The 25,059-nt window shown below is 36.9% G+C and overlaps 1 protein-coding gene across 2 annotated transcripts in view; it reads left to right on the top strand.

The window, feature by feature from the left end:
• Rnf17 (ring finger protein 17) overlaps positions 1-25,059 on the top strand; it is a 161,723-nt gene that overhangs the window by 134,770 nt on the left and 1,894 nt on the right. For both annotated transcript variants that reach the window (XM_019208895.2, XM_010633821.3), the window contains exons 28-35: positions 348-467; positions 1,099-1,179; positions 10,920-11,045; positions 13,075-13,128; positions 16,216-16,332; positions 17,861-18,029; positions 22,460-22,595; positions 24,446-24,635. In XM_019208895.2, the coding sequence (XP_019064440.1) occupies positions 348-467; positions 1,099-1,179; positions 10,920-11,045; positions 13,075-13,128; positions 16,216-16,332; positions 17,861-18,029; positions 22,460-22,595; positions 24,446-24,635 (993 nt within the window). The remainder of the gene's footprint in view (positions 1-347; positions 468-1,098; positions 1,180-10,919; positions 11,046-13,074; positions 13,129-16,215; positions 16,333-17,860; positions 18,030-22,459; positions 22,596-24,445; positions 24,636-25,059) is intronic.

Genomic DNA, 25,059 nt, shown 5'->3' on the forward strand with positions numbered 1-25,059 from the left:
AATTAAAATTCAATTACCTTTTTATGATGTTCTTTTTTTTTTTTTTTTTTTTTTTTTTTTTTTTTTACTTGGTAACACTGGGGATTGAAGCCAAGGCCTTCACATTGAGCTACATCCCCACCGTTTTTTTAAAATATTTTAGTTTGAGACAGGGTCTTATAAGTTACCCAGACTGGGCTCTGATTTTTTTTTTCTTTGTACCAGGGATTGAACCCAGGTTCACTTGAGTTTGCCAGGCAAGTGTGACCCCACTGAGCTACATCCCCAGCCCTCTTCTAGCTTTTAGTAATACATTTTAGCTATACATCCCCAATCCTGAACTACAAATTTTATTTGGACTATTTCAGGTACAATATTTAGATCATGGATTCACTGAAAAGATTCCACAATGTCACCTTTACCCTATTTTGCTGTATCCTGATATACCCCAGTTTTGTATTCCTTGTCAGCTCTATCATACTATACCAGTGAGTATATAATAATAACTTGTGGGATGATTAATTTGAAATATTGTTTTTAATTAATTTTAAGACAGCTAAAGGGGCCTTTTTTAAAAAAGTGTTGTATTAATGATCTGTTGTTGCATAACAAAACTAAAACTTAGTGACAAAACAATAAACTTATACTATTTCTGTGGCTCTAGAATTGGGTAGCTTAGCTGGCTGGTTTGGACTCAAGATCCTTATGATACTCCACTCAAGATGTCCACTATACTGTGCCTATCCAAAGGATCCGATAAGGACAGAAGAGCCACTTGCAGATGGCTCCTCGCGTAGCTGATGGCAGAAGCCTCACTGCCTTGCCATGTGGCTCCGTTAACACATGAAAGTGTGGTAGCCCCCACTTCCTGGGAGGATGTGCTATGGGCCCTGCAGAAGTACTGCATTGACATGTTGGACTTTTTTTAAAGTTTTAAATTGACATTTTGTTTTAAATGTAAAATATTTTTAAAGCATAAAGTATCTTGAGTACTATAGAGAGAAGCTTGGTCAAATCATTAATTTTTAAAGATCATTTTAATCATATACCTGTGATATTCCCTGCGTTATCTCACTTTGTGCAAATGTGAAAGATTCTGAGTGTATCAATCCCACACAGGTTGGGAATGTCTGGCAGCCAGATGCAATCGAGCTTCTTCAGGAGCTGCTTTCAAAGAGAGTGGTGGACATTCACATTATGGTAATTTGTCTTCAAAGTGTATATAGATGATTTGTTTGCCATAAAACATAACATAATTTGAGGTATATTTTTATGATAAATAGTGTTATATGTGTTCTTATGTGAACAGGAATTGCTCATTAACATTCAGGAAGTCATCACTTTGGTTCCTAGGATTGTTTTAAATAAGCCTAATTTTGAACATGTTCTTGAGAACTTTCATAACCATTAAAGCCAGAAGATTGGAAGATTCCCTACTCACAGCTTCCTTATTTGGATACAAGGGCAATATCACATTGATGGAGATGTTTATAAATATGAAGAAGTTTTCAGGATAATTCTGTGTAGTAGCACTGTTTAAGTGATGGTACTTCTGATAGCTTATCACATTCCCCATCCTCAAAGAACTCCTCTAGTTAGTGCAACAAGATAAACCTGAAAAACTCACACTACAGAGCGACGTGTTGAGAGCCAAGTGATAGGTAAAAAGCTAAGTACAATAGGAATTTGGAAATTGTGAGACGCTTTGAGATACACTTGAAGAAAATATGGTAGGAGTTCTCTTGATGGGAATGAAATGTCAAAGTCCTGCTACAGCTTTAGAAAATGGCGGAACCAATTAGAACAGTATAGTGTTAGAAGAAGAATGCTGTAGGATTCAGGAGAGGGAGGGGCCAGTCGGAGGCTTCTGATAAGTGAAGTAATAGCGTGAGTAAGATTAAATTTCTTGAAGCACAAGGTGGGTGTCTAACACATTTATTTTGTACTATTTCTGTTATTTAATTTTATGAATTTTATTTGTGTTTAGTAAACTCTTACAGTCTGACACTGTGTTGTTCATCAGCATTGGTTTTCAAGAATGTTACACATTTTCATCTCTAAATTATAATGAGCTTTTAGAGGGAAGGTCATAGCACAGTAGAGACTGCCAATTGAAAGCCCAAATTTATTTATTTTAATATATTAATTGTGATTAAGGCTGGAAACACTAAAATTTTGTTAAAATATTTAGCAAACAAGAATAACTTCAACAGTGATCCACATTATATATGCTGGAAGAACTGTAATTCCATTTCTCAAAAACTGCAAATAGACTACAACAAGATAAAGAAAATGTCCTAGATAAGGAAAAGTTTGATGGAAAAGTTTTCTAGCTGGAGTCAAGAAATTGAATCAGTTGAACTATGGGTAGAGATCTTGAGTGTTACAATTGGGATATATGGTCAGTATCAGTTGATAAATATGAGCTAATAAATTTCTAAACTACAGGGCCTCCTGAATCTAAATGCAAAGACAGCAGTAGTGAGCTGGGAGTCTAGCTCAATAGCAGAGCATTTGTCTTTCATGCACAAGGGTTTGTTTGGTCCCTAACACACACACACACACACACACACACACACACACACACGGGAGGGAAGGAGGGAGAAAAGGAGAGAGATACCATTTCAAAATCAGGGCATTGAATGAAACTGCAATTTATATCATATGATACAGCCCAGGATCCCCTCCAACACTAATTTGTTATTTATTATTACATAATAGTCTCCCCAAAATTTAATGGCTTAAGGAGAAAAGGCAAATAGAGAAATCACAACAGGATCTCAAGGTTTGTCTGGAGTCCTGGATTGATTTGTCAGATTTCTTTATGGAGTATTTCCTCTCTGTAAAGTTGTTCTCTCCTGGGTCCAGAATTGGAATGTAATTTCATTAATCACTACCAAGTGCTGACTACAGGGAATCACATCATCTAATATCAGACCTTTGTACTTTAAATCTAGAGGCCTGAAAAATGAAGCCTTAAATGAAATATTCAACCCATAAAACTTCTCCAGCAAAACTAAACAGGAGAGGTGACAAAGCCCTGATAAAATCTTGCAAACAAAGAAAATTCCAAAAAAAAGACTGAAGAAATTTGCCTTGAGTACTATATGAACCTAGGCTCTGCACTTACCATAAAAAAGAAAGCCTGCAGGGGCTGGGGATTTAGCTTAGTGGTTCCACCACCTGCTTCGCAAGAGCAAAGTCCTGAGTTTGATCCCTGGTACCAAAAAAAAAAAAAACAGCTTGCTACTTTAGGAAAGAAATCACCAAACAATATTCACTAAAAACAGGTGGAATGCACAAAGAACAGTACCAGCTATTTGCCTATAAACAGCCTACCCTGAAAAACTCTGTCTTTAAAGTACTTGAGAACCAAGGACCTACTACAGCTTCAACTATACCAAATATCGGAGAATCTTGTGCTTCCCTATGTACATATAACAATCCATTAAATTTTGTTTTGGAGACTGGAAGTTATGTTAAAGACTTGGGAAAAGACCAAGAAAAAGACAGGGTACTATTGCGTTACTACGAGTCGCAGTACCCCTCAAATGGTTCAGGTGACAGTACTGATGGTAAGCTGTTAGTGGTAAATCTGAGTCCTACAAAGGACACAGACTTCTCGTTGCATGCTAACAAGAAGGAGCACTCTGTGGAGCTCCAAGAATGTGAAACCACACTGCCAGTCCAGGCCTTCTTTTCCTTCATAAGGAGTCCTCTGAATTTGTTTCATTCAAATATAAGAGTAATTGTGGACCATACGTAGGAGTAAAAGAAAATCAGCTTGTTCTAAAAGGAAAGAATCCAGGTAGTGATTTAATGTGATATAAAGCTGTGGGTTCTGGTATGAGTAATTCAAACAGTGTCATTGGAGTAGGGAAAAGAATGCTGTAGAAGGCTTTTCTTATGTGTAAAATATTTTTTTTCTAGGGCAGGGTAAATCGATTTAGCTCAGTGGTTCCACCGCCTGCCTTGCAAATGCAAGGACCAGAGTTCAATCCCTGGTACCAAAAAATATATATATATTATTTTCTAATCCTTCAGTTCTGTATTTCCTTCTGTATCACTACATGTTTAATAAAAGTATGAAGTAAGTATTGATTTTTTTAAAACCTTACTAACTTTTTAGAAAGATATAGCAGAGCTATTATTTTCAGACCAGAAATAATTTCACATTTAGTGCAAAGAAGCAAGTGCCATATCTCAAGTTGCTCTTTAGATAAGGATCTATTTTAAAGAGCTACATCATTTTCCCTGATTCTAAACCTACTTCATAGGTTCAATTCCTAGGGCTCCTAGTAAGAAGACCAGATGCTGCAGAGATTGACCATTCTTCAATTAGACTATAAAACACCTAGTGTCTGTAGCCGTCCTAGGCAACACCCTGATTAGCTAGCTCTAACTACCAAGAGTTATGGCACTCCACATCAGGCATGGCAGTTCACACCTATAATTCCAGCACTTAGAAGGCCAAGGCAGGAAGATCACAAATTCCAGACCACCTTGGGCTACGTAGAACTTGTCCAAAAAAAAAAAAAAAAAAAAAAAAAAAAAAAAAAAAAAAAAAAAAAAAAAAAAAAAAAAAAAAAAAAAAAAAAAAAAAAAAAAAAAAAAAAAAAAAAAAGAAAATTATGGAATTTCAAATGCCTACACACTTAGGCAGCATATATATGTGTGAAGAGGCAAGGATAATTGAAAATTTAAGAAAAATCCAGTATTTGTAAATAGTTTTACTATTTGCATCTATTTATATTTGTGTATATTTATATTTTACTATTCATATCTAATTATTTCATTTTTAAATTTTTTATTTAACTTTAAGCAAAATTTTTACACCAGGAAGTAAAAAAATTTAATTCACACAGTTCACACATATAATTGAAATTATTGGGAATCTCTAATAAACTGAACCCTTAAAAATGGAGTCACAACACATGTTAGGGCATCCAAGTAGCAGGAGAGCCAAGTAGCATGGCAGAGCTAAAACCCTCTAATCTATTAGGACTGTGAAGAGAGAGATAAAATTAACTTCTAAATATCAATAACTGGTGTGCTATGCGTGGTATGGTATACTTTGGCCTTCTGATACTGGGCTTCCAAAGATCTATGACCTTTGATAAACTCCACCACTTTTGATACAATTTCTTCTAATTTTTGTCTCTTGTATGTACAAGTCTTCTTTTTGTTTGGCTTGTCAAAGATTCTGCTCACTGTAGAATTTCATTTATCTTCTCTTCCTTCTTCAGGTCATGTGACCAGCATATCCTTAATATATCTCTTGCACCTCATCTTTTCTCACTTCTACATGCCAACACCTTTATTCTACTTTGCTTACCTGACATTGTAAAATTTTATGTACACCTATTGATGGAAACATTTTTTATTATTTATTAGTACATTTTAGGTATACCTTACGATCACATTCATCAAGAATTTGTACCTGTACGTAATATATCTTGATTCTTATTTTCTTCCCATTCCCCCGCCCTCCCTTCAACTGTTCCACACCTCCCTATTTGTACTTTACTGTTGCAAAAGTAGGAAATTTTGTTTGTTTTGTTTTGTTTTTTGTTGGGTTTTTTTTGTTTTGTTTAGTTTTTTTGTACTGGGGATAGAACTCGGGTCCTTGTGCTTGCAAGGCAGGCGGGTGGAACCACTGAGCTAAATCCCCAGCCCAAGAGTAGGAAAATTTATACTCAACCATATAGTGCCATTATTAACTACTAAAGGAATTTTTTATTTTGGGCTTATTTTAAAGCCTTAATTTCAACAGTGCTTCACAGGCTGAATACTTACAATAAATGACCAACATAATAACATGAAACATAAAAGATGTCCATTTCTGGAATCTAGTTTGTTGAAATCTAGGATATAAATCTGGTGAAACAAAGTAAAAAAGGCTGAGAATTTCTGTATAAAATTATACAGTTGTAGAACTGTGTAACTTTGTTTCATTAATTTGTCAATAATTTTACTATGGGGCTGGGGATTTAGCTCAGTGGTTCCACTGCCTGCCTCCCAAGCACAAGGACCCAAGTTTGATCCTCTGTACCAAAAAATAAATAAATAATTTCACTGTGGAGACAAAAGCAGAATCTAATCATTCTCTGTGAAAAACAAAGGGTAGACTATGTGCATCTGTACAACAGACTTAAAATAATTACTAAGTAACCAAATATATCCATTACCTTATCAACCAGAATAAACCATTTTTATAAAAAATGTAACTAAAACAATTAACAATTTATTGCTTGTAATTTTATAAGTGAATGCACCCAGCTAAATAATTCTTCCACACTGTAGGGTGTTGTCAAGGTGTTATCTGAGGGTTCACCTGGGTTGGAATATCAGAAATGACCACTCAGGGCCAGGGATGTAGCTCAGTGGTGCCACTACCACATGGTCCAGAGTTCAGTCCCTGGTACCAAAAAAAAAACAAAAATGACCACTCACATGTCTGATGCCTTGAGTCCCACTGGAAAACTAGGCCCAGCTGGGATGCTGAAATATCTGAATCAATCAATCATTCAAAATCTCTCTCTTTTCCTCTCCCCCTCCCCCCTCCCCCTCTTTTTTTTTTCCTCCTCCCCCTCTCCTTCTCTCCTTCTCCCTCCCTCCCACCCTTCCTCCTCTCTCTCTCTCTCTCTCTCTGTCTCTAGGCCACTTCCTCTATTATTGACCTTACCTCTTGACCTTCCTGTGAGAAGTCACATGACCTCCTCTAGATTTCTTACATGATATCTCAGGATACCAAAAGGGAAAAGGAAAAACCTTCTAAGCATTCTTATTGTTGCAGAAGGAATCAGTAAGTGACACACAGAGAGGCAGCAGAATGGAAGTAAAATGACAAATTTACTAATCGATAAGGGTCAATCGCACGTAAAGTGTGCCAGGATTGATGAAGTACTGAGTTACAACTCCTCCTTTTATAGGGTTTCACAGCCTTGACTTCATTTGGATGGTTACATTTCTTTCTCTCAGTTCAAATCACTGTCATAGAATAGTTAATCTTTTCAACCCAGACATAACATTTCTTTGCAGTTGGGGAGTTTACCTTTAAGATTCACGTATTTATCTATCCTAGCCCATAGGAAGGGGGTGTTCAGTGTCAGGGGAGCAAATGTTGGCAATGGTCCTTTTTATCGTGACGCTTTTACAATCAGGTGGCTTCAGTCTCTGTGGGAGCTCAAGACCCCGATGTGCCCTGTTATCTCAGGGTCAGACCAAATGCCTCATTCAGCAATTAGTGCCTTCGGTGCCTATTAGTTTTGAGCTAAACAAAACAAGCTGCTCTTAGAGACAGCAGAAGCCATTTTATATTGTAGTACTTCACAGGTTTTTGCTATTTATAAAAGTTTTCCCTATCACTATCAGGAAAATAAAGTACTAAATAAATATTTAGTGCTTATAATAAATGTCAACATTTTCAACATCATTTGTGTTTTTATTTACAAAATCTAAAAACAGCATAAATTCCTATATGAACTATGATAAAAATAAAAACTATACAACAAAAATAATCTTTTCTTCACACATAAAAATAGCATGTTCTATATACAAGTATCACTCATAGTGATAGCACATATGTTTTGCTTTCCTGTCTTTTTTTGGAGGACATGCTTGACATCTTGCTGATCTTGCTATTTTGTTAGGACTTTCTTGTGATGTTTTACCTGTCTCTTCACCGGTCTGCTCCGGAATTCTTTTATGGAGTTCTTTGAGCAGATATTATACTGTTCTTCCTCTGTTGTAATCGATCTTTTATCAATTCTAGTCCCAATTTGTCCATTACAATTTCCAACACTGAATAACAGTGTTGGCATTCCTTCCAATAGGTTTCACCCTGGGATGAACTTAATAACATTCTCCAACCCAGCTTGAACTTGACCATTGTGTAGCATTTTGACTAATAAATATTTACTTACATTAACGTTCTCTCTCTTATCTTTTTGTTTGTTTTTTGGGGTTTTTTGTTTTTGGTTTTGGGGGGTTTTTTTGTTTTGTTTTGTGTTTGTTTGTTTGTTTTTGGTACCAGGATAAAACTCAGGCCCTGGTGCTTGCAAAGCAGGCACCGGAAACACTGAGCGAAATCCTGGGCCCTCTCCCTCTTATCTTAATGAGGTCTTCATTCTCTACTTCTCTGTCATTTCTTGCTTCACCTCATTGTCACCATTTCTTTGGTTTATATGATCTGAGTCATAAAAATTTGTCTTCTAGAAAGTTCACTGTAGGCTCTGCAGACCTACCTTCAAAATCCTGTTACAAGGCAGGTACAGTGGGCACATGCTTTTAATCCGAGCTGTTTGAGAGGCTAAGACAACAGATTTGCAAATTCAAAGCCAGCCTAGGCAATTTAGTGAGACTATCTGAAAAAGTGTCGGGAATGTAGCTCAGTGATTAGTAGAGAGATGATAATTTCTACTCTAAAAAAGAATTGGAAGACAATAGTTTACCTTTTCTAACATTCTGCCCCCCAACCCCTTTCTCTTGACAAAAGAACCCTTGGGGTGAGACGCTATGTGCTGTTCTGGTAAAAGACAGTCTTTTGATAGATCCAGCTACAGCACTTATTTTTCATATAGCTCTGGGCAAGTCATATGCTCTGTCTGAGCCGGGTTGTCTCATCCATAAAACAGGAAAAATGCCAGGTCCTTAAACATTTAGTAATGGTAGTGATTATCATAGCTGGGAACTGTTCCAGCCCAGGCTCTCAGCCATTCTCTTCTGTGGAGCAGCCTAGAACTCTTATCTGCAAGAGGAGCAAAGAAGCAGAGCTAGGAACGCGGAAATCAAATCATACAGTGTGTATTCTTTTTCATAAGACTTCTTTCATTTGTATAATATTTTGAAATTCATCTGAGTCTTAGGTGAGTAAATTCCATTATATGAATACATCACAGTATATTCAGTCCTTCTATTGGTAGAAATTTACTGTTTCCAGTTCTTGCCTATCATCACTGAGAATATTCTAGAACAAGTCTTCCCTCTGCTTGTCCAGGTGAGCTGTCTTTGTAGGGGTGTATACTGCTTCTCAAATATATACCTAAGAGTGGAATTGTCAGGTTCGTAAGATCATTTTCATTGGTAGCTGAACAACTTGATGAATCACTTTCAGCCTCCTTCTAAAGTTGTAAAAGCAGGTTTTCAAGTGGCAGTGTACTGAATTGAGCTAACTCTACAAGAATGATCAAAACAAAACATTTAATAAATCAAATTATAAATGCACCAAAATGTAACATGGATCATAAAGTGGGTAAAACTCACCCACTGATAATTTGTCACATGTGCATATACCTTGGTGTTTGTCACACAAGTGGGCAAACACGAAGATTGCCTCCTGTGTAACCCCAGTCAGGCAGCTATTATGACACCCCACCAGGTAGTGTAATGCAAAAGTAAATTTTTCATTATAAAATTATGATCTGGGTATATTTCACCCAACCTTACTCATTAAGAAGGGCTAGCCTGCAGCTGTTTGAGGGCTTAATGGGAAGAGACAAAAAAATGGTAAGAAAACTTAATTCTATGTTAAAGTGATAATGACATAAAAAGTCACAGAACCACTTAAGAAAGTAGCTCTCCCTAGTTACTCATGGACCCCATGGGAGGTCACTGAAGAGAGAGACATAGAACTTTTTCAGTTGGTCAGGTAGCTTAGTCAGAAGACCCCTTTGTGGTATAGTATAGGCTGCTGGTTTTCTTAAACTATAAATGCACCTTCTCCCCAGCCCTCTTGACATCCTTGCCCAGATGTGCTCCTTGGTCATTCATGCTGAGAAATGCTACCTTTGACCTGGATATACAGCCAAGAAGGAGCAGTGAGAACTGCCTCCCTTCCTGGAGCTTATCTTTTAGTGGTGAGAACCAGTAAAACAGGATAAAAATAGAATGTCTATTAGCAATAAGTCATCAGCAGAGAAAGCAGGAAAGGATGAAAGCAAAGGGTGTGGTGGGGAGGAGGTTCCATGTAAAATATGGTGGCCAGGTGACATTGGAGTTAAGAGGACAGTCGTGGTTGCCCAAAGGTGCTGAAGAGCCAGGTAGGAGCAGCAGTGTGTGAGAGGAACGCAGACTGCAGTGGTGAAGGCCAGGTCGGTGCTACCCTAGAGCACACCACAGGATCTGACCTGGAAGTATCTGATTTAAAATGTTACCTTTTGTCTTACACCTCAGGTCTTAAACATGATTCAACATATCTAAGAGTCTAAGATGAGAATTTGTGAATTCTTTGTTGAAAAAGCAATACTTTGTATCATACAGTGTTCCCTTCTGTCTACTGTACTGATAGAAGACTGGATAGCAGCAAAAGAGCAGAGCAGTCTGTGGGAAAGCAATTAACTGTAACTCAGTCAGGAGATGAATTTAGACAAAGGCTTACCAGTTTATGGACCCATTCAGTACCAAAAAATTGTGATGGGCTTTATTCAGAGTTTTAAAGCCATTATTACAGTGACTCCTCCTGTTAGACTATTAATTTCCTCTGATTCTTTGGGGATTTTTTTAACTACATTTCACTTATCTGTTTTTACTGCCTTTTCTTTCTCCTGCTTAGTATAAATTATGAGATTCATGGACAAATGATGTATATAATAAATTATGCATAGTTTCTAGTACATAACAAGGAAATTTCATAGTGTATGGACATGTATCTTCCCCCTGCCCCACCGTACTGGGGATCGAACCTTGAGCTGGTAAGGCAGGTACGGTGCCACTGAGCTAAATCCCCAGCCCCTCATGTAAATATCTTTTAACACAAATCAAAGTAGTAGAATTACTTCTTTACAACATGCCAAAATACCAAGAAGAAAATTCTATGAAATGAGTTACTATTCAAACTGGTAATGCTGTTGTTATCAGAAGCCTAATTTCATTGCTCACTGTAAGATATTACACATAGACTTTATTTTTACACTAATAATCTTCTTTTTGAACTGAAATAGGAATTACCTAAAAATCCATGGGAGAAGTTGTGTATGCATCTCTATTTTGATGGAATGTCACTTTCCTATTTTATGGCACACCATAAATATTGCAGTTTTGAATATTCTGAGGAGATATTTAAAGAAGTAAGTGAACTGTTTTTCTATAAAAATTTGATTTAAAATGTTATATTTTGTCTTATACCTCAGGTCTTAAACATGATTCCACATATCTAAGAGAGTCTAAGATGAAAATTAGTAAATTCTTTGTTGAAAAAGCAATACTTTGTATCATATAAGGCCAGGGATTTAGCTCAGTGGTTCCACTGCCTGCCTTGCAAGCGCAAGGTCCCCAGTTCGATCCTTGGTAACAAAAAAAAATTTACATTAAGATTCTGTTAATAAATTTTAAGATGCTGAAGTGTCCTTCTGGAGGTAGTTTGTAGGTTTTGTTGTTGTTGTTGTTTGTTTTTGTTTTGTTTTGTTGTTTGTTTTCCTGTCCTGAGCAAAGAATTAGTCAAGACAAGCACAAATGGTAACAGTTTTTTTAAAGTTAGGAAAAGAAACACCCTCTGCAGAGTGAGTTTGGGCAAAATCAAAGTAGGAAAAGAAGTAGACCCTACAGTGTGAAGTTGGGCCACTATGAAAGAGAGAACACGGTGGCAAAAACTCAACGTGAACTGTGTTTTTTGTATCATTCACTCTTCAGGCTGACATCAGGTTTTGGCCATCCTATTGAAAACCTGCTCAGGTTCTCACAAGAAGTCTGCAGGGTTTTGGGAACTGTTCTGTGCATGTGTCCTAGATTTTGTGATTAAGAAGTCAGCATCTACTTCCCCAGCCAACTTTGCCATGCACTAGTGTCCCATCTCAGTTCCACTGAGGTTTTTGTTTCTTCAAACCTAAGTAGACACCCAGATGTTAGTGTCTTTAGAATAAGGGATATGTATTATAGAATCTGTATAGAATTTAGTGCCAGTAAAGGACTATCTCCCTAGATGAAATGTTTTTTCCTTTGACTTGATTAGAATTTGAAATATTACAGGTTGAGCATCCCTAATCTGAAAATACAAACTCTGAAAGGGTTCCTAAATTCGGAACATTTTGAGTCTCAACGGGACACTCAAAAAGTTTCAAATCTGGAAGCATTTTTAATTTTCAGACTAGAGATCAGCAAATTCTTTGTAAGTAATATAAAATGTTTGAAATCCTGAATTGCTTCTAGTCTCAAATATAAAAGAAACTTTTATAATTTTTCTCCCATTTGCCTTCTCATGAGAAATTCCTTGACACATTTTGAGCTTAGATTTCAATAAATAACCCATTCCAGTTTCCTGCTGATTTCATTTTTAATATTTTAGATATGTTTTCACAATTCCTTTAGAGGGCTAGCATATGCATCATAGTAACATTTTTATTTCATAGTTCACTTATAGGTTTCTTAATGTTCACTTCATTTTTTTCCCATTAAATTTATTGGTACATTTAAAGCAAACAATACAGTTACATTTATCATTGGGATCTTGTACCCTTATACATGACAGATCTTGGGTTTTGTTTTTTCCTCATATCCCTGCCCTCCCTTTATCCCCTTCACTCCTAATAATCACTTTACTGATAACAGTGATGCACTGAGTGTTGTGCTCAACCTAGAAAGCTTCTACTTCTCCAGCAGAATGTGGACTGTCAGTCTGTGGCTGTAATCTCTACTGCCAACTTTTGTGTAAAGCAGAGGCATGCATGTGTTTGCATTTGCTTAAAAGATGCTTCATTGGGCCGGGGATTTAGCTCAGTGGTTCCGTCCCCTGCCTTGCAAGCCCAAGGTCCTGAGTTCAATCCCCAATACCAAAAGCAAAAATGAAGGTGCTCCATTTATTAAACTAGTTTTATAAAAATTGTTTCTCTTCCAAGTGTACTCTTCATTGTGCATGTTTTAAAGACAAGTAAAAGTCTCACTGTCCTAAACTATTATTGACATGTGTGTAGTATTTATTTTAAGAATACTTTTAGCTGAAATGTAAATAGTAAAATAGATCTTCCTGTGTTAATCTGAAATAACTAAATGAATGACATCAAGTACATGCACCAATTTTGGAGGGGATGAAAAAAGTGCCTTACAGCCAATACTATATAGCTATAAGCGGTTTTACTCATTAATACTACTATATTATTTCAGAAACCAACAGACTATAAAAAATATGAGGAAGAAATATGGGAAATAAAATTTGAGGTAAGTTGAAATCTAAGTATTTTGGAAACTTTGTAGAGACTTCATCAATAAAAAGATCTCCTATAAGATTAGAAAATAAGGCCGGGGATTTAGCTCCGTGGTTCCGCCGCAGCCTTGCAAGCGCAGGGACCCGACTTCAATCCCTGGTACCAAAAATAGATGAGAAAATAATTTTATAATGGCTTTATTGACACATTTGCGTACTGGAAATTCACCTTCTTAAAATGCATAAATCACTAGTTTTTCAGTATTACTTACCAGGTTGTGCCGTACCAGGAAATCCAAAGTATTCCAAAAAGAGACTCTGTACCAAAGCAGTTGTTCTCCATTCTTCCCTTCCCCAGCTTCATGGCACCCACTTAAACTCCATCAGTGGATTCATCTGTTCTAGGTATTTCACAAATGGAATCACACAATATGTGTTCTTTTGCCTCTGGCTTTTCACTTAGCTTATTTTGAAGGTTCAAACGTGTTGTAGTATATTTCAGCACTTTATTCTTCATTATTGCCAAATAAAATTCAATGGCATGGATATATTTTATCCATTCATCCATTCATGGACTTAGCTTGTTTTTACCTTTTGGTGATGATAATGCTGCTGTGAGCATTCATAAGCAAATTTTTATGTGGACATATATTTTCCTAATCCTTAGGAATATAATTAGGAATAGAATCACTAGATCTCACAGTAACCATGTTTAACATTTTTAGAAACTAGAAGACTGTTTCCCAAAGTGACTACACCATCTCACATTCACACCAGGAACGTATTAGGGATTCCATTCTCTCCATGTTCTTACCAACATTTATAATCTTTTTTCCTAGTGTGGGAAAAGGTAGTCTTCTCTGTCAAAGGAAATAATTAACTCAATTCTATAAATAATTTTTATTATAAAAATTATTTTTGTAAAATGTATATGTGCTTGTTTCACCATTCCTTGGAAACTTAGAACAAAGGGACTACATGCCTGTCCGCCTGCCATAAAACTTTGTAACAAAGGGCTTCTGAATCACAAATCTTACTTTGCCTAGCAGTCATGACCTCATTAACTTCATTAAACTAGTCAGTCCAGTTAGATTGAGACCACGTTCCCACCCATACAGTAGGGCACAGTGCCCACTGCACACACAGCATAAAAGATAAAATGCGATGAGAACCAAGACCTGTCATGTAAAGGTACAAGATCCCAATGATGAATGTAACTGTACTGTATACCTAAACTGTACCAGTAAACTCAATGAGAGGAAAAAATAAAATAAAAAGATAAAATGCGGACAAACCAACAGCCCAGTGTGTCTGCCCTTTGCCGACCTTTGTCTGGTAGTGCGCCCTTCTACAGAAGTTCACCTTGCCAAAAAACTTCAGAAATCTGGTTTCTTTTGTCCCATTTGCAACACCACATAATTCATCTCCAACACTAGCCATCCTAGGATATGTATTAGGTTTTCATACACATTTCACTGATGATAAATTATATTTTGAACATCTTTTCATGGGCTTATTAGCCATTATATTTTCTTTGGATAGATCTATTTAAATTCACTGCCCATTTTTGGATTATCTTTGTTGAACTGTAAAAGTTTTTTTGCATACTCTATGTATATATAAAGTCCCTCTTCAGGTACATGATTTGCAAATATTTTTTCCCACTCATTGGGTTATCATTTCACTTTCTTGATGGTATCTTCAAGCACCAAAGTTTTTACTTTTGATGAAGCCTAATTTATCTGTTTTTGTTTTTCTTTTCTTACTATGGTTGTTTGGCATATAACGAAGAGGGGGTTTTTTGCTTTTTTTTTTTTTTTTTTTTTTTTTTGTACTGGGGATCGAACTCAGGACCTTGCACTTGCAAGGCAGGCAGGTGCACCACTGAGCTAAATCCCCAGCCCTAGAATGAGTTTCCATAAGTTAAACTTTATTAGTAAAATTTAATTTCTATGATTATAAAAATAATCTATGCTTCTTGTAAAAGCACTTACTTTGTAACAAATCAATAAACTTTAGCAATCGGTCGTTACATCTCCTTGAACTTTCTCAGATTTCAGTATTTGTTTTGAGTTTTTTGCACTCAATTTGAGAACTAATCTACAAATTTGAATATGATAGCTTCACTGCTTATGTTAATTACCATAATATTTGAAAAGAACTTTCAAAAAATATTTCAAAATCTGGGGATGTACCTCAATGGTGAAATGCTTGCCTAGCAAGTACAAAGCTTCCTCTGGGTTCATTCCCCAGTACCAATAAATAAATATATAAGTGTTTAAGATATTGCTAACCTTTGCAGAAAGCTGTGTACCTATGTGTTTATATACAGTTGTTTTACCCACTGACTGCCTGATGCTCTGGCAAAGCACATAACTTTATATTTTCTTTATGATTTTATAGATCTTAAGAATTCACCTTTTGTGTGCGTGCTAGGGATTGAACCCAGAGTCATGCACACTGTGTCACTTAGTGCCAGTGCTCTACTACTAGTCTGTATCCCAACCCTTCTTTTCTTTAAGATAGGTTCTCACTAAGTTGACTAGGCTGAATGCAAACTTTTGATCCTCCTGCTTCAGCCTCCTAAGTAGCTGAGATTATAGGCATGTGCCACCACAACTAATGAGAACTTACCTTTTTTATTATTTCAACTTAAGTCTTTTTTGGCATTTCATATATTACTGTAGTTTTTCTTATAAAGAAACTAATTACCTAGTGTAAAAATAAGTGAAATGTGACAGATATGTGTAAACAAAAAAGGAAATGGTTCCCATTCTGCACCTCAGTCCCACTCATTAGTGACAATTACCATTGACCATTTATTACCTGTTCTTAAAGAATTTGATGTGCATATGTAAATATATGTACATCAATCAATATTCATGTATTTTTTGCATATTCTTTTAATTGTGGGGCATAATGCTGAAGGATGTTATCACATTTTGTTCCTGTTACTCTAAATCATTTTATGATAATCACTACTATCTAGGTGAGCTTGCTTTCTGCTAACTGGAAGTAAGTTGACACCATAATGAATTTTTAGAATGTCGTCATTTTTTTAAAAGTTATTCTGAAGTTTGAATTTCTCTGTGGTGTTCTAGGAATTGCTTTTGTCTGAAATGGAGACTCCTATTTTACAATCATACTTGTCTTCACCCCTGCCTCCACCAGAAGAACTGTATGCTGTCCAAGTGAAGCACATTGTCTCACCTAATGAAGTATGTATGCCATGTAGGTGATTAGTTGGTGGTTAAAAATCATAGCAACATCTGGGTCTTAAATACTAGTATTGGCTCTTCACTTCTCTGTACTCCTGGAGTGTAAATAATGGAAAGCTGGCGACCTCTGGTTGGTGATACCTTAGAATTTTCTTTTTCTTGAGACAGGGTCTCATGAAGTTGCTCATGTTGTGATCCTTCCGCCTCAGCCTCCCAAGTAGCTGGGATTACAGGCATGGGCCACTGTGCCTGATTCATAACATTTGTTATACCTCATGAGGCAGATGTTTCTTTTTTTATGTTTCTTTTATTAGTACATCTTAGCACTACATGCAGTTTACAGTCATCTTGGGGAGTGGGTATAGGAACATAATACAACTTGTTTCTTCTTTCGGTCCTCTTCTCCTTCCCTCCCCATTTCCTTCTTCCTTTAATTCCCTTTTCTCCATATGGTATTTAAGCTTGTGAGTCTGGTTTATTCAGGCAGATGTTTCTTAAGCACCTGTGAGTTTCTTCTTGTCATATGCCTTTATTCACTGTTATAGTTTACATCTGTTACTTAGATTTTTATGATGGAACTGTTTCCCTCAATAAAAAAATCTTTAGTTTTTATCTCTTTTATGTTTACAGTTTATGAAATCTTAAACATCTCTCTCATTGCTCTTCTTGACCTCTCATGCTCTTCACCCTGCTCTATACTTTTCTGTACCACGTACCACCGTCCTCTCCCTACAGTATGATGACTGGTTATCTCCTCCCGCAGAAGTTAACTCCATGAAGATGGGGTTTCATCTGTGTGGTTCATTAAAATACCCCAGACTGAGAACGGTGCCTGACACTTAATAGTCATTTTCTATGAATATTGACTGAGAGAATGAATAAATGCATTAAAGAAAATTAGTTACATTCCTTGACCAACAAAAAGAGGAGAAAGTGCCAAGTAGCATCTGCAGCTCCTTTAGCCTTTCATACAGTAAATCAGTGTCTGGAAGGCAAGGGAGGGACTTGCTGCCTAATTTCATCAGAGACCAACCACAGCAGTGTACAACTAGTGTCGGGCTTTTAAATTTTTTGTATTACCTATTTTGGCATAACAGATTACCCGAAATTTAGCGTCTTAAAGCAACACACATAAGGTCAGGAATCCAGGAGCTGCTCATTTAAATGTAGCTCAGGCTCTCTCCTGAGGTTGAAGTGAAGATGGTAGGGACTCCAGAATCTACTTCCCAGGAAAGTCACTCACGTGATGCTACCTGGGCCTTTCGGTAGACTGCACATGCTGTCTTCACTGGGAGCACCACAAGACCGAAACAAACCATCTATCCCTTACAGTCCAGTCTCAGCAGCCACATGCCCCCACTTCAGTGATGTGCACTTGGCCCCAGGATCAGCATGGTGGGATGCGGGAGGGGTAAATAGCAGAAGGGAGAGAACATTGGAGACTGCCTGCCACAGCATTTGGTCCACGTAAGTGAATATTAGAAATTACAGAATTTGAAAGTTTCTTTTTTCCCTTTCATCCACTTAGGTATACATTTGCCTTGATTCTATAGAAAACTGTAATCAGTTTAACCATCATAGTGGCACAAATGGCAATCAAGTTAGCTCGGAATCAGAATCAAAGAGCCTTGAAGAAGCACTGCAGAGGTTTAATAAGATTGCAAAGACGTTTCTTCCTCTGACAGATTTTAGAACAGGTATTTTTTTTAATGAAATAGTAAAACTATTTTTTAGTGGGCTAGGGAGGTTTGGTTATTTCTAACAGTAATGGATATTTTCCTCAGACTCACTCTATTTCTTTGAATCCTAAAGATACCCTGGAGTAATCTCTTTTTACATTGTCTAGATTAGGAACGTGAACTAACACAAGTTAAGTGCCTCCTGGGACACTTTCACTTTCCAAAAATCATTTGTGTTACAAAATTGGTTGCATAATGCCTAAGAATTATTTTATAAGCTTGAGGTTTTACTTTTAGTTCAACTTGCTAAAGTTGTCATTTAGACCTTAATGGCTGTAATTAATTACAAACAGCCCTAAGCTGGTTGAGGTGGGGGCTCAGACTATGTCTTAGTCTGTGAGGATAGATGAAATTCTTTTTCTTCCAGTCCATTCTCCCCATCTTTATTAAAAGTTTTACTTTAAAAAAAAAAAAGAAATATTTGTGATTCACTTCTGAGGAAAATATATCTAGTTGTTGGTATGGATAGTTCCTGAATACCTGAAGTACATGTACAGTTTTAATGCATTATACATTGCTGTGTATTATTGTTGTATTTTGCACATATCAAAAGCTAAAGAGGCTGCCCAGAAAACTGAACAATGCCACTGGAGTTCCAACTGTCTAAAATTGATCAGGGACCACGAAAAGAAACTCGTGCTTCACCAAAGAAAAATATCTAAACATTGAAAAACTTTAAATACTATTGAAAAAAATTGCAAAATATAAAATAAATAAAAAGGAAAGGAAACTATGAACCTTATGTACCAAGCAAATGCCAGGTCTACCAAACAATGTTAGTCCTAGATTACTTGATTTAAATATTGAAAAATACCAAAAAAATAGTAAAATATAAAAACAAATGAATGTTTTATAGACCCTGGGAAAAGAATTTTCAGCCAAGTACAAAAACTTAAAGCATTCCTTTCTTTAATTTTGTAATTCTTTACTGTGGAATAGCTGAGGATGTCAATTCTGTTATAAGTAACAATTGATAACTGGGCAAGGAAACATAATTTGGATCATAAAATTCTTGCTTTAATAAAAATTTCTTAAGCAGTGAAAAAAAAAGATGCATTTAGGAAAGAAAAAGATATATTAGTTTAACGTCTTACCTGATTTTATTCATTGACTTTTTGTTTTTTTGTTGTGGTTTTGTTTTTTGAGAAAGAATCTCATTATATAGTCCTGCTCATCTACCCAAGTGCTAAGATTTTGGGTGTGTGCCACCATACCCCACTTCAGTGAGATTTTAATTAGCTGTGACCTACTTTTATCTGATAAGTAGCATTATGAGCCTTTCTGCTTGGAATCCCCACCCCACCCCCGCCCCATAATGTACGTCTCTGCTCAACATCACCGCTACCGCTCGTGTTCTCTGACCTCTCTGTATATAGCAGTATCACCTCCTGGTCCTTCCACACTCCTCGACTTTTTAAAAGAGCACTGTGACCAAATGACTCTAGTGGTCGCCAGCAGTTAGAAGGACACCTGGCACGGGTAGATGCTCATAAATACAAAATGAGTGAGAATAAACACACTATGAGGTGGGGCTTTTTGTACACTCAGATTTATACTTTAGAAGGAACATTTCCTTATTCTTATTCGTATCTCAAAGAAAGTCATACCATATGTGCATAGCATAATCTGTGGATCCACACATACCTGATTTGTGCATTTTACAGGTATTTTGTACTTCAGTAAGTTTTTAAATTACATATATGGTTAAATCCATTCATAGGTTTGGTGACTGAGGAATTTATATTGAAGGAAATTTTTGTGGGTTAAAATGAAAATTAGGTGTTGTTTTGGGGGGGTTTTGTTTTTTTGCTTTTTGGTTTTTGTTTCTTTGTTTTTTTTTTTTTTTTTGTTTTGTTTTTGAGACAGGGTCTATGAGTTCAGACTGCCCTGACTCACTGTGTAGCCCAGGCTGGTCTCAAACTCAGAAGGATCCTCCTGCCTCAACCTCCCAATTATAGGTGTGCGCCACCTCACCCGGCTTATTAGGGGTTTTAGATTGTAATTTGAATAGACAAAAATATAAGCTGTGTTTTAAAGGCTAGAAAGGTAAAAACTGGAAGGGACTATTAATAGTGATTTAGTTATTTACTGTGCTCTGTTAAATGAAATGCTTTCATGTTCTTTTTGTCACATAAGCATTTATTTGGGGTTTACAGGAAATCATACAAATAAAATTTGTATAAACACAAATCCACACTTGAGTCATAACATAGTTAAGGACAAAGTAAAAACAAAGAAAATTAGAGCAACAAAAGACTTGTCTGTAGTGTTATCCTGAAAGAGATTTCTTTGGCATTTCCTTTCTCTCTCAAGTCCTCCCTTTTATTGTAGCCGGTAATTATTCTGATGACCGACACCCCCTCAAGACACCCTGACATAGTGCTCTGTTGACCACTGTAGTCTACATATCCCTGTCCATATCTGTGGTCCTAGTTATACCCAGTATAATCGTATCTGCCATAGCCACTATAATTTTGATCACAGGCACTATTGTAATTTTCATACTCTTGATCATAATACTTTTTAAATCCTTGGTTCCAACTTTACTGTTCTATTGATCACTTTATATTTTCAAGTTTTTGTGGTACCAAGGATCAAACTCAGGACCTTATACTTGCCAGGCAGGCGCAGAACCACTGAGCCACATTCCCAGCCCTAAGAACTCTTTAATAAAAATTAATTTGAGAAGCTACCCACAAAAAAAAAGGAAATTTTAAAAATATCATTTGAAATAAAAATATTTGTAACCAGGTGTGGTGTCACATACTTGTAATCCTAGCACTTGGGAGGCTGAGGCAGGAGGATCATCACCTTGAGATCGAGACCAGCCTGGGTTAGATAGTGAATTCAAGGGTAGCCAGGACTATGTAGCAAGACCCTGTCTCAAAAACAAAATCTGTGTGTGTTAGCAGAATATAGTATTTCAATGTAATTTACACATTTTTCTTATGGAATTATGTAGATTTTGATGACATAAGATGGGAAAGGAGACAAAATAGAATAAGACACGAAACTGAGCCCATCCATTGTTTGAAATTTAGCAGGTTGTAAAGAGAAGGGAAATACATATTATACTGCTTTTTCCAGTTTTACTCACCATTCATTTGCATTTTTTACCAATCACTTGCTTATATTAGGTATCACATTAGAAATATAAACCACAGTTCTTGAAAGCAAGTGGGCAGAGACACCTCGGTAAAGAGGTATGCTGAATGCCCCCAGCTCAAGGATAAAGCAGTGCTTCAGTAGTAGTGAGGGCTTTAGAAGCTCTTGTTGGAGATGAGCTTTGAAAGAGTAGGTATTACTCATAAAAAGGCTCGGAGCTGGGCGTGGTGGCACACGCCTGTAATCCCAGCACTCGGGAGGCTGAGGCAGGAGGATCACTGTGAGTTGAGACGAGCCTGGGCTACATAGTGAATTTCAGGTCAGTCTCAACTATGCAGTGAGACCCTGTCTCAAAAAAACCAAAAAAAAATATATATATACATATTTTTTTTTAGATAGAGGGACGGATGATAAGTAGAGGAATTAAGATCTTACTATTTTTTACAAAAAAACTTTTTAGTGAATTAAGATAAACTTTGTATAAATGAAATGTTAGCATATATTGAAATATTTTTAAAACAATAAAGTATGTAATTTGGGAAAGTATTTGAACTCCCTACTTCCTATTTATCTGTCTTGTATTTCATTCCCTCTCTCCATAGATATAATTTCTCATATAAGAGAAATGATACAATATTTGAGCTTGGAGTCTAACTTATTTCACATAACATTATTTTCTCAAATTGCACCCATTTACCCATGAATGTGTGAAGTTTGTGGCAGCACAGTACTCCATTGAGTATAAATCCCATTTTCCTTACTTGGCATTATGGTTTTAAGTAATTGTGTTGAGGTGATTCATGGACTACTTGATACTGTTTCTTCCCAAAGGGAAGACTAGAGAAGCCTGTAAATTGCAGTGCTAAGGCGTTGGTGTGGCAGGCAGTTAAAATGCCATTGAATAACTTTAAGAGCAGTGTAGCTGGATTTTTAAATTTTAATACTGGTGGTCTTACAGAGAGTGGACTGGAAGAAGGCAGAATGGAAGGCAGGAACTGCAAACTGTACTTTTTATCCTTTGCAGATGATGACCCCCCCAGGGGGGAGTTGAAAGTTTGAGAAGGGGAACTGGTGGCAGGATGCCCAGAGCCATGGGAGTAAAACTAAGAACTCTGGATGAGAAAGTGCCTTCAGGGCTTAATGCTGAGGATTAGTAAAGAACTGTTCAGTATTAATATTAGATGGTTGGATATGATTGTTACATTGACTTCTTTGTATTATTCCATATTTGAAGACTTTTTTTAAAGATAATTTTATTCTTTCCCCCCTCTCTGCCTTTTTAGAAATGCCTTGCCTTGCAAAATATGCTGATGGCTTATGGTATAGAGCAAAAATTGTTTCCATTGAAGAATTTAATCCTTTATCTGTCCTGGTACAATTTGTTGATTATGGATCAACTGAAAAGTTGACACTAAACAGGTAAAGAAAGAATTCATAGTTCTATTTTGGCATAATTTTTGTCCTTTATTGGTAAGATTTTTACCTCTTTTAAAAGAAAGACTATATTAAAGCTGTTTATGAGCCGGGCGTGGTGTAATCCCAGCCCTCAGGAGGCTGAGGCAGGAGGATCACTTTGAGTTTGAGACCAGCCTGGGCTACATAGTGAGTTCCAGGTCAGTCTCAACTACATAGTGAGAACCTGTCTCAAAAACCCAAAAAAAGAAGAAGAAGAAAAGCTGTTTATGTATTAGGAATTTTTTAATCGATACTTTTTGTGAGAAAACATTTAAATTTTTCCATTTTAGATAAGGTACACAATTGACCATTTTTTGTTTGTTTTTTTGATTTTGGGGATTTTTTGGGGGGAGGGTACCAGGGATCAAACTCAGGTCCTTGTGCTTGTGAGGCAGGCAGTGGAACTACTGAACTAAATCCCCAGCCCCACAATTGACTTTAAGTACCAATGTTGCACAAATATCACCACTTTACATTTCCAGAACTTTTTCATTAACACATTCTTACAGGGCTGTAATTCATGTCTTGCTGTCCAATGGGACAGTCAGGCATGTACCCCTGGTGGTTCAAGTTGGCAGGAATGTGTTAATCCAAATAGAAACCCAGTACCTATTAAACAATAGCATTCCATTCCATCCTCTCAGTCCTGTCTTCTATTTTCTCTATGAATTTGTGTATTCTAAGTACCACATATAAGTAATATCATGCAGTCTTCATCATTTGTGACTTGCTTATTTCACTTAGTGTTTTCAAGATGTGCATCATGGAATGTGCCAGAATTTCCATGCTTTTTAAGGCAGAATGGTAGTTTTGTTTTTTTATTTTTTGTTTCTTTGGTATTGGGGATCAAACTCAGGACCTTGTGCTGCTAGGCAAACAAGGAACCACTGAGCTACATCCCGAGCCACCCGAGCCTTTTTTTTTTACTATATGGCTGCAGTACATAATGATTACAGTCATCACGGGGCACTGGGACATGTACATAACACAAATTCTTTCTCTCTCCTTCCCTCTCCCACCCTTCTTCTTTCTCTTGGTCCCCTTCACTTTTGCAAACGTTTGTAGCTCTTAATTAACAAATATATGTATACATTCTTAAATTTTTAGTTGTCCATTGGTACAATTTAGATATATGTAGTGATCACATTCATATGGAACTTGTACCTGTACCTGACTTTTTCCCTTTCCCTTTCCCTCCCTTCATAGTTTTACGTATAGACCACATCTTACCCATTCAGCCATCCATGATGCTTATTATGAACAATACTCCTACAAACGTGTGTATAAATCTCTCTGAGACCCTGCTTTCATTTGTTCTGGGCATATCAGAAATGGAACTGCTGATCAGATCGCTGGCCCCTCCATTCCTAGTGTTTAAGGGACATGTTCTATAGTGGCTGCACTACTTCCGCACTCCCACCAAAGCCATTGAGGATCACCTTTTCTCCATAGTCTCACCAACAATTACTTTGTTTTTTCTCGCGGGTGGGGGTATCTTGATAGTAGTCACCCTAATGTGTGGCATTTCACTGTGGGTCCAATTTCATTCCTAAACAATCTATGGTCCTGAGCATTTTGGCACAGCTTTAACCCCCCCCCATATCTTTTGAGAAATGTCCATTTGTAATGCATTTTTCTCATCTACAGGCTGCCTTCACCTGATTTATATTTTGTTGGTTGTGATTTTGGTATCATAACCCAAAAAAATCATTCTAGAATCCATCGCGAAGCCTTGCCCTTACATTTTCTTCTGAGTTTAGCTTGTAAGAAATTTTGAATTGATATTCTGAATTTTCATAATTTTTTTGTGACAGACTGTGTCAGATTCCTCTTCATCTTATGCAGTATCCCGCCCAAGCCATAAAGGTTCGCTTGGCAGGGTTTAAACCTCCTTTAAAGGACACAGGAAAGACAAGAATTCCATATTGTCCCGAGTGGAGCATGGAGGCGTTGTGGACTATGATAGACTGTCTTCAAGGAAAACAGCTTTATGCTTCCTCCATGGTAAATGGTCTTAATTAGCCAAAATCCTCTTACAGATATTTTCACAGTACCTATTAACTTTGGGGGGCAGGTACTGGAGATCGAACTAGGGGCCTTGTGCTCTCAAAACAGGTGGGAACAGCTAAATCCCCGCTATGTGCCTGTGCAACTCTACATGGAAAACAAAACAACACAGAGCTATTTTTACTATAGGAATAAATTTTAAAGCTTTTTAGTGTTTCCCTTTATATTTAACAACTATTAATCCTAGGGTGGTAAGATTAAATGATCAAGATATGCATTGTACCAGGAGTGGTGTCACATGCCTATAATCCCAGCACTCAGGCAGCTGAGGCAGGAGGATCACCATGACTTTGAGGCCCCAGTCTGGGCTATATAGTGAGTTCAAGACCAGCCTGAACTACGTAGTAAGACCCTGTCTCAA

The sequence above is a fragment of the Fukomys damarensis genome, unplaced genomic scaffold, assembly GCF_012274545.1.
Source record: "Fukomys damarensis isolate Sample0158 unplaced genomic scaffold, DMR_v1.0_HiC HiC_scaffold_38, whole genome shotgun sequence".
NCBI classification, from domain to species: domain Eukaryota; kingdom Metazoa; phylum Chordata; class Mammalia; order Rodentia; family Bathyergidae; genus Fukomys; species Fukomys damarensis.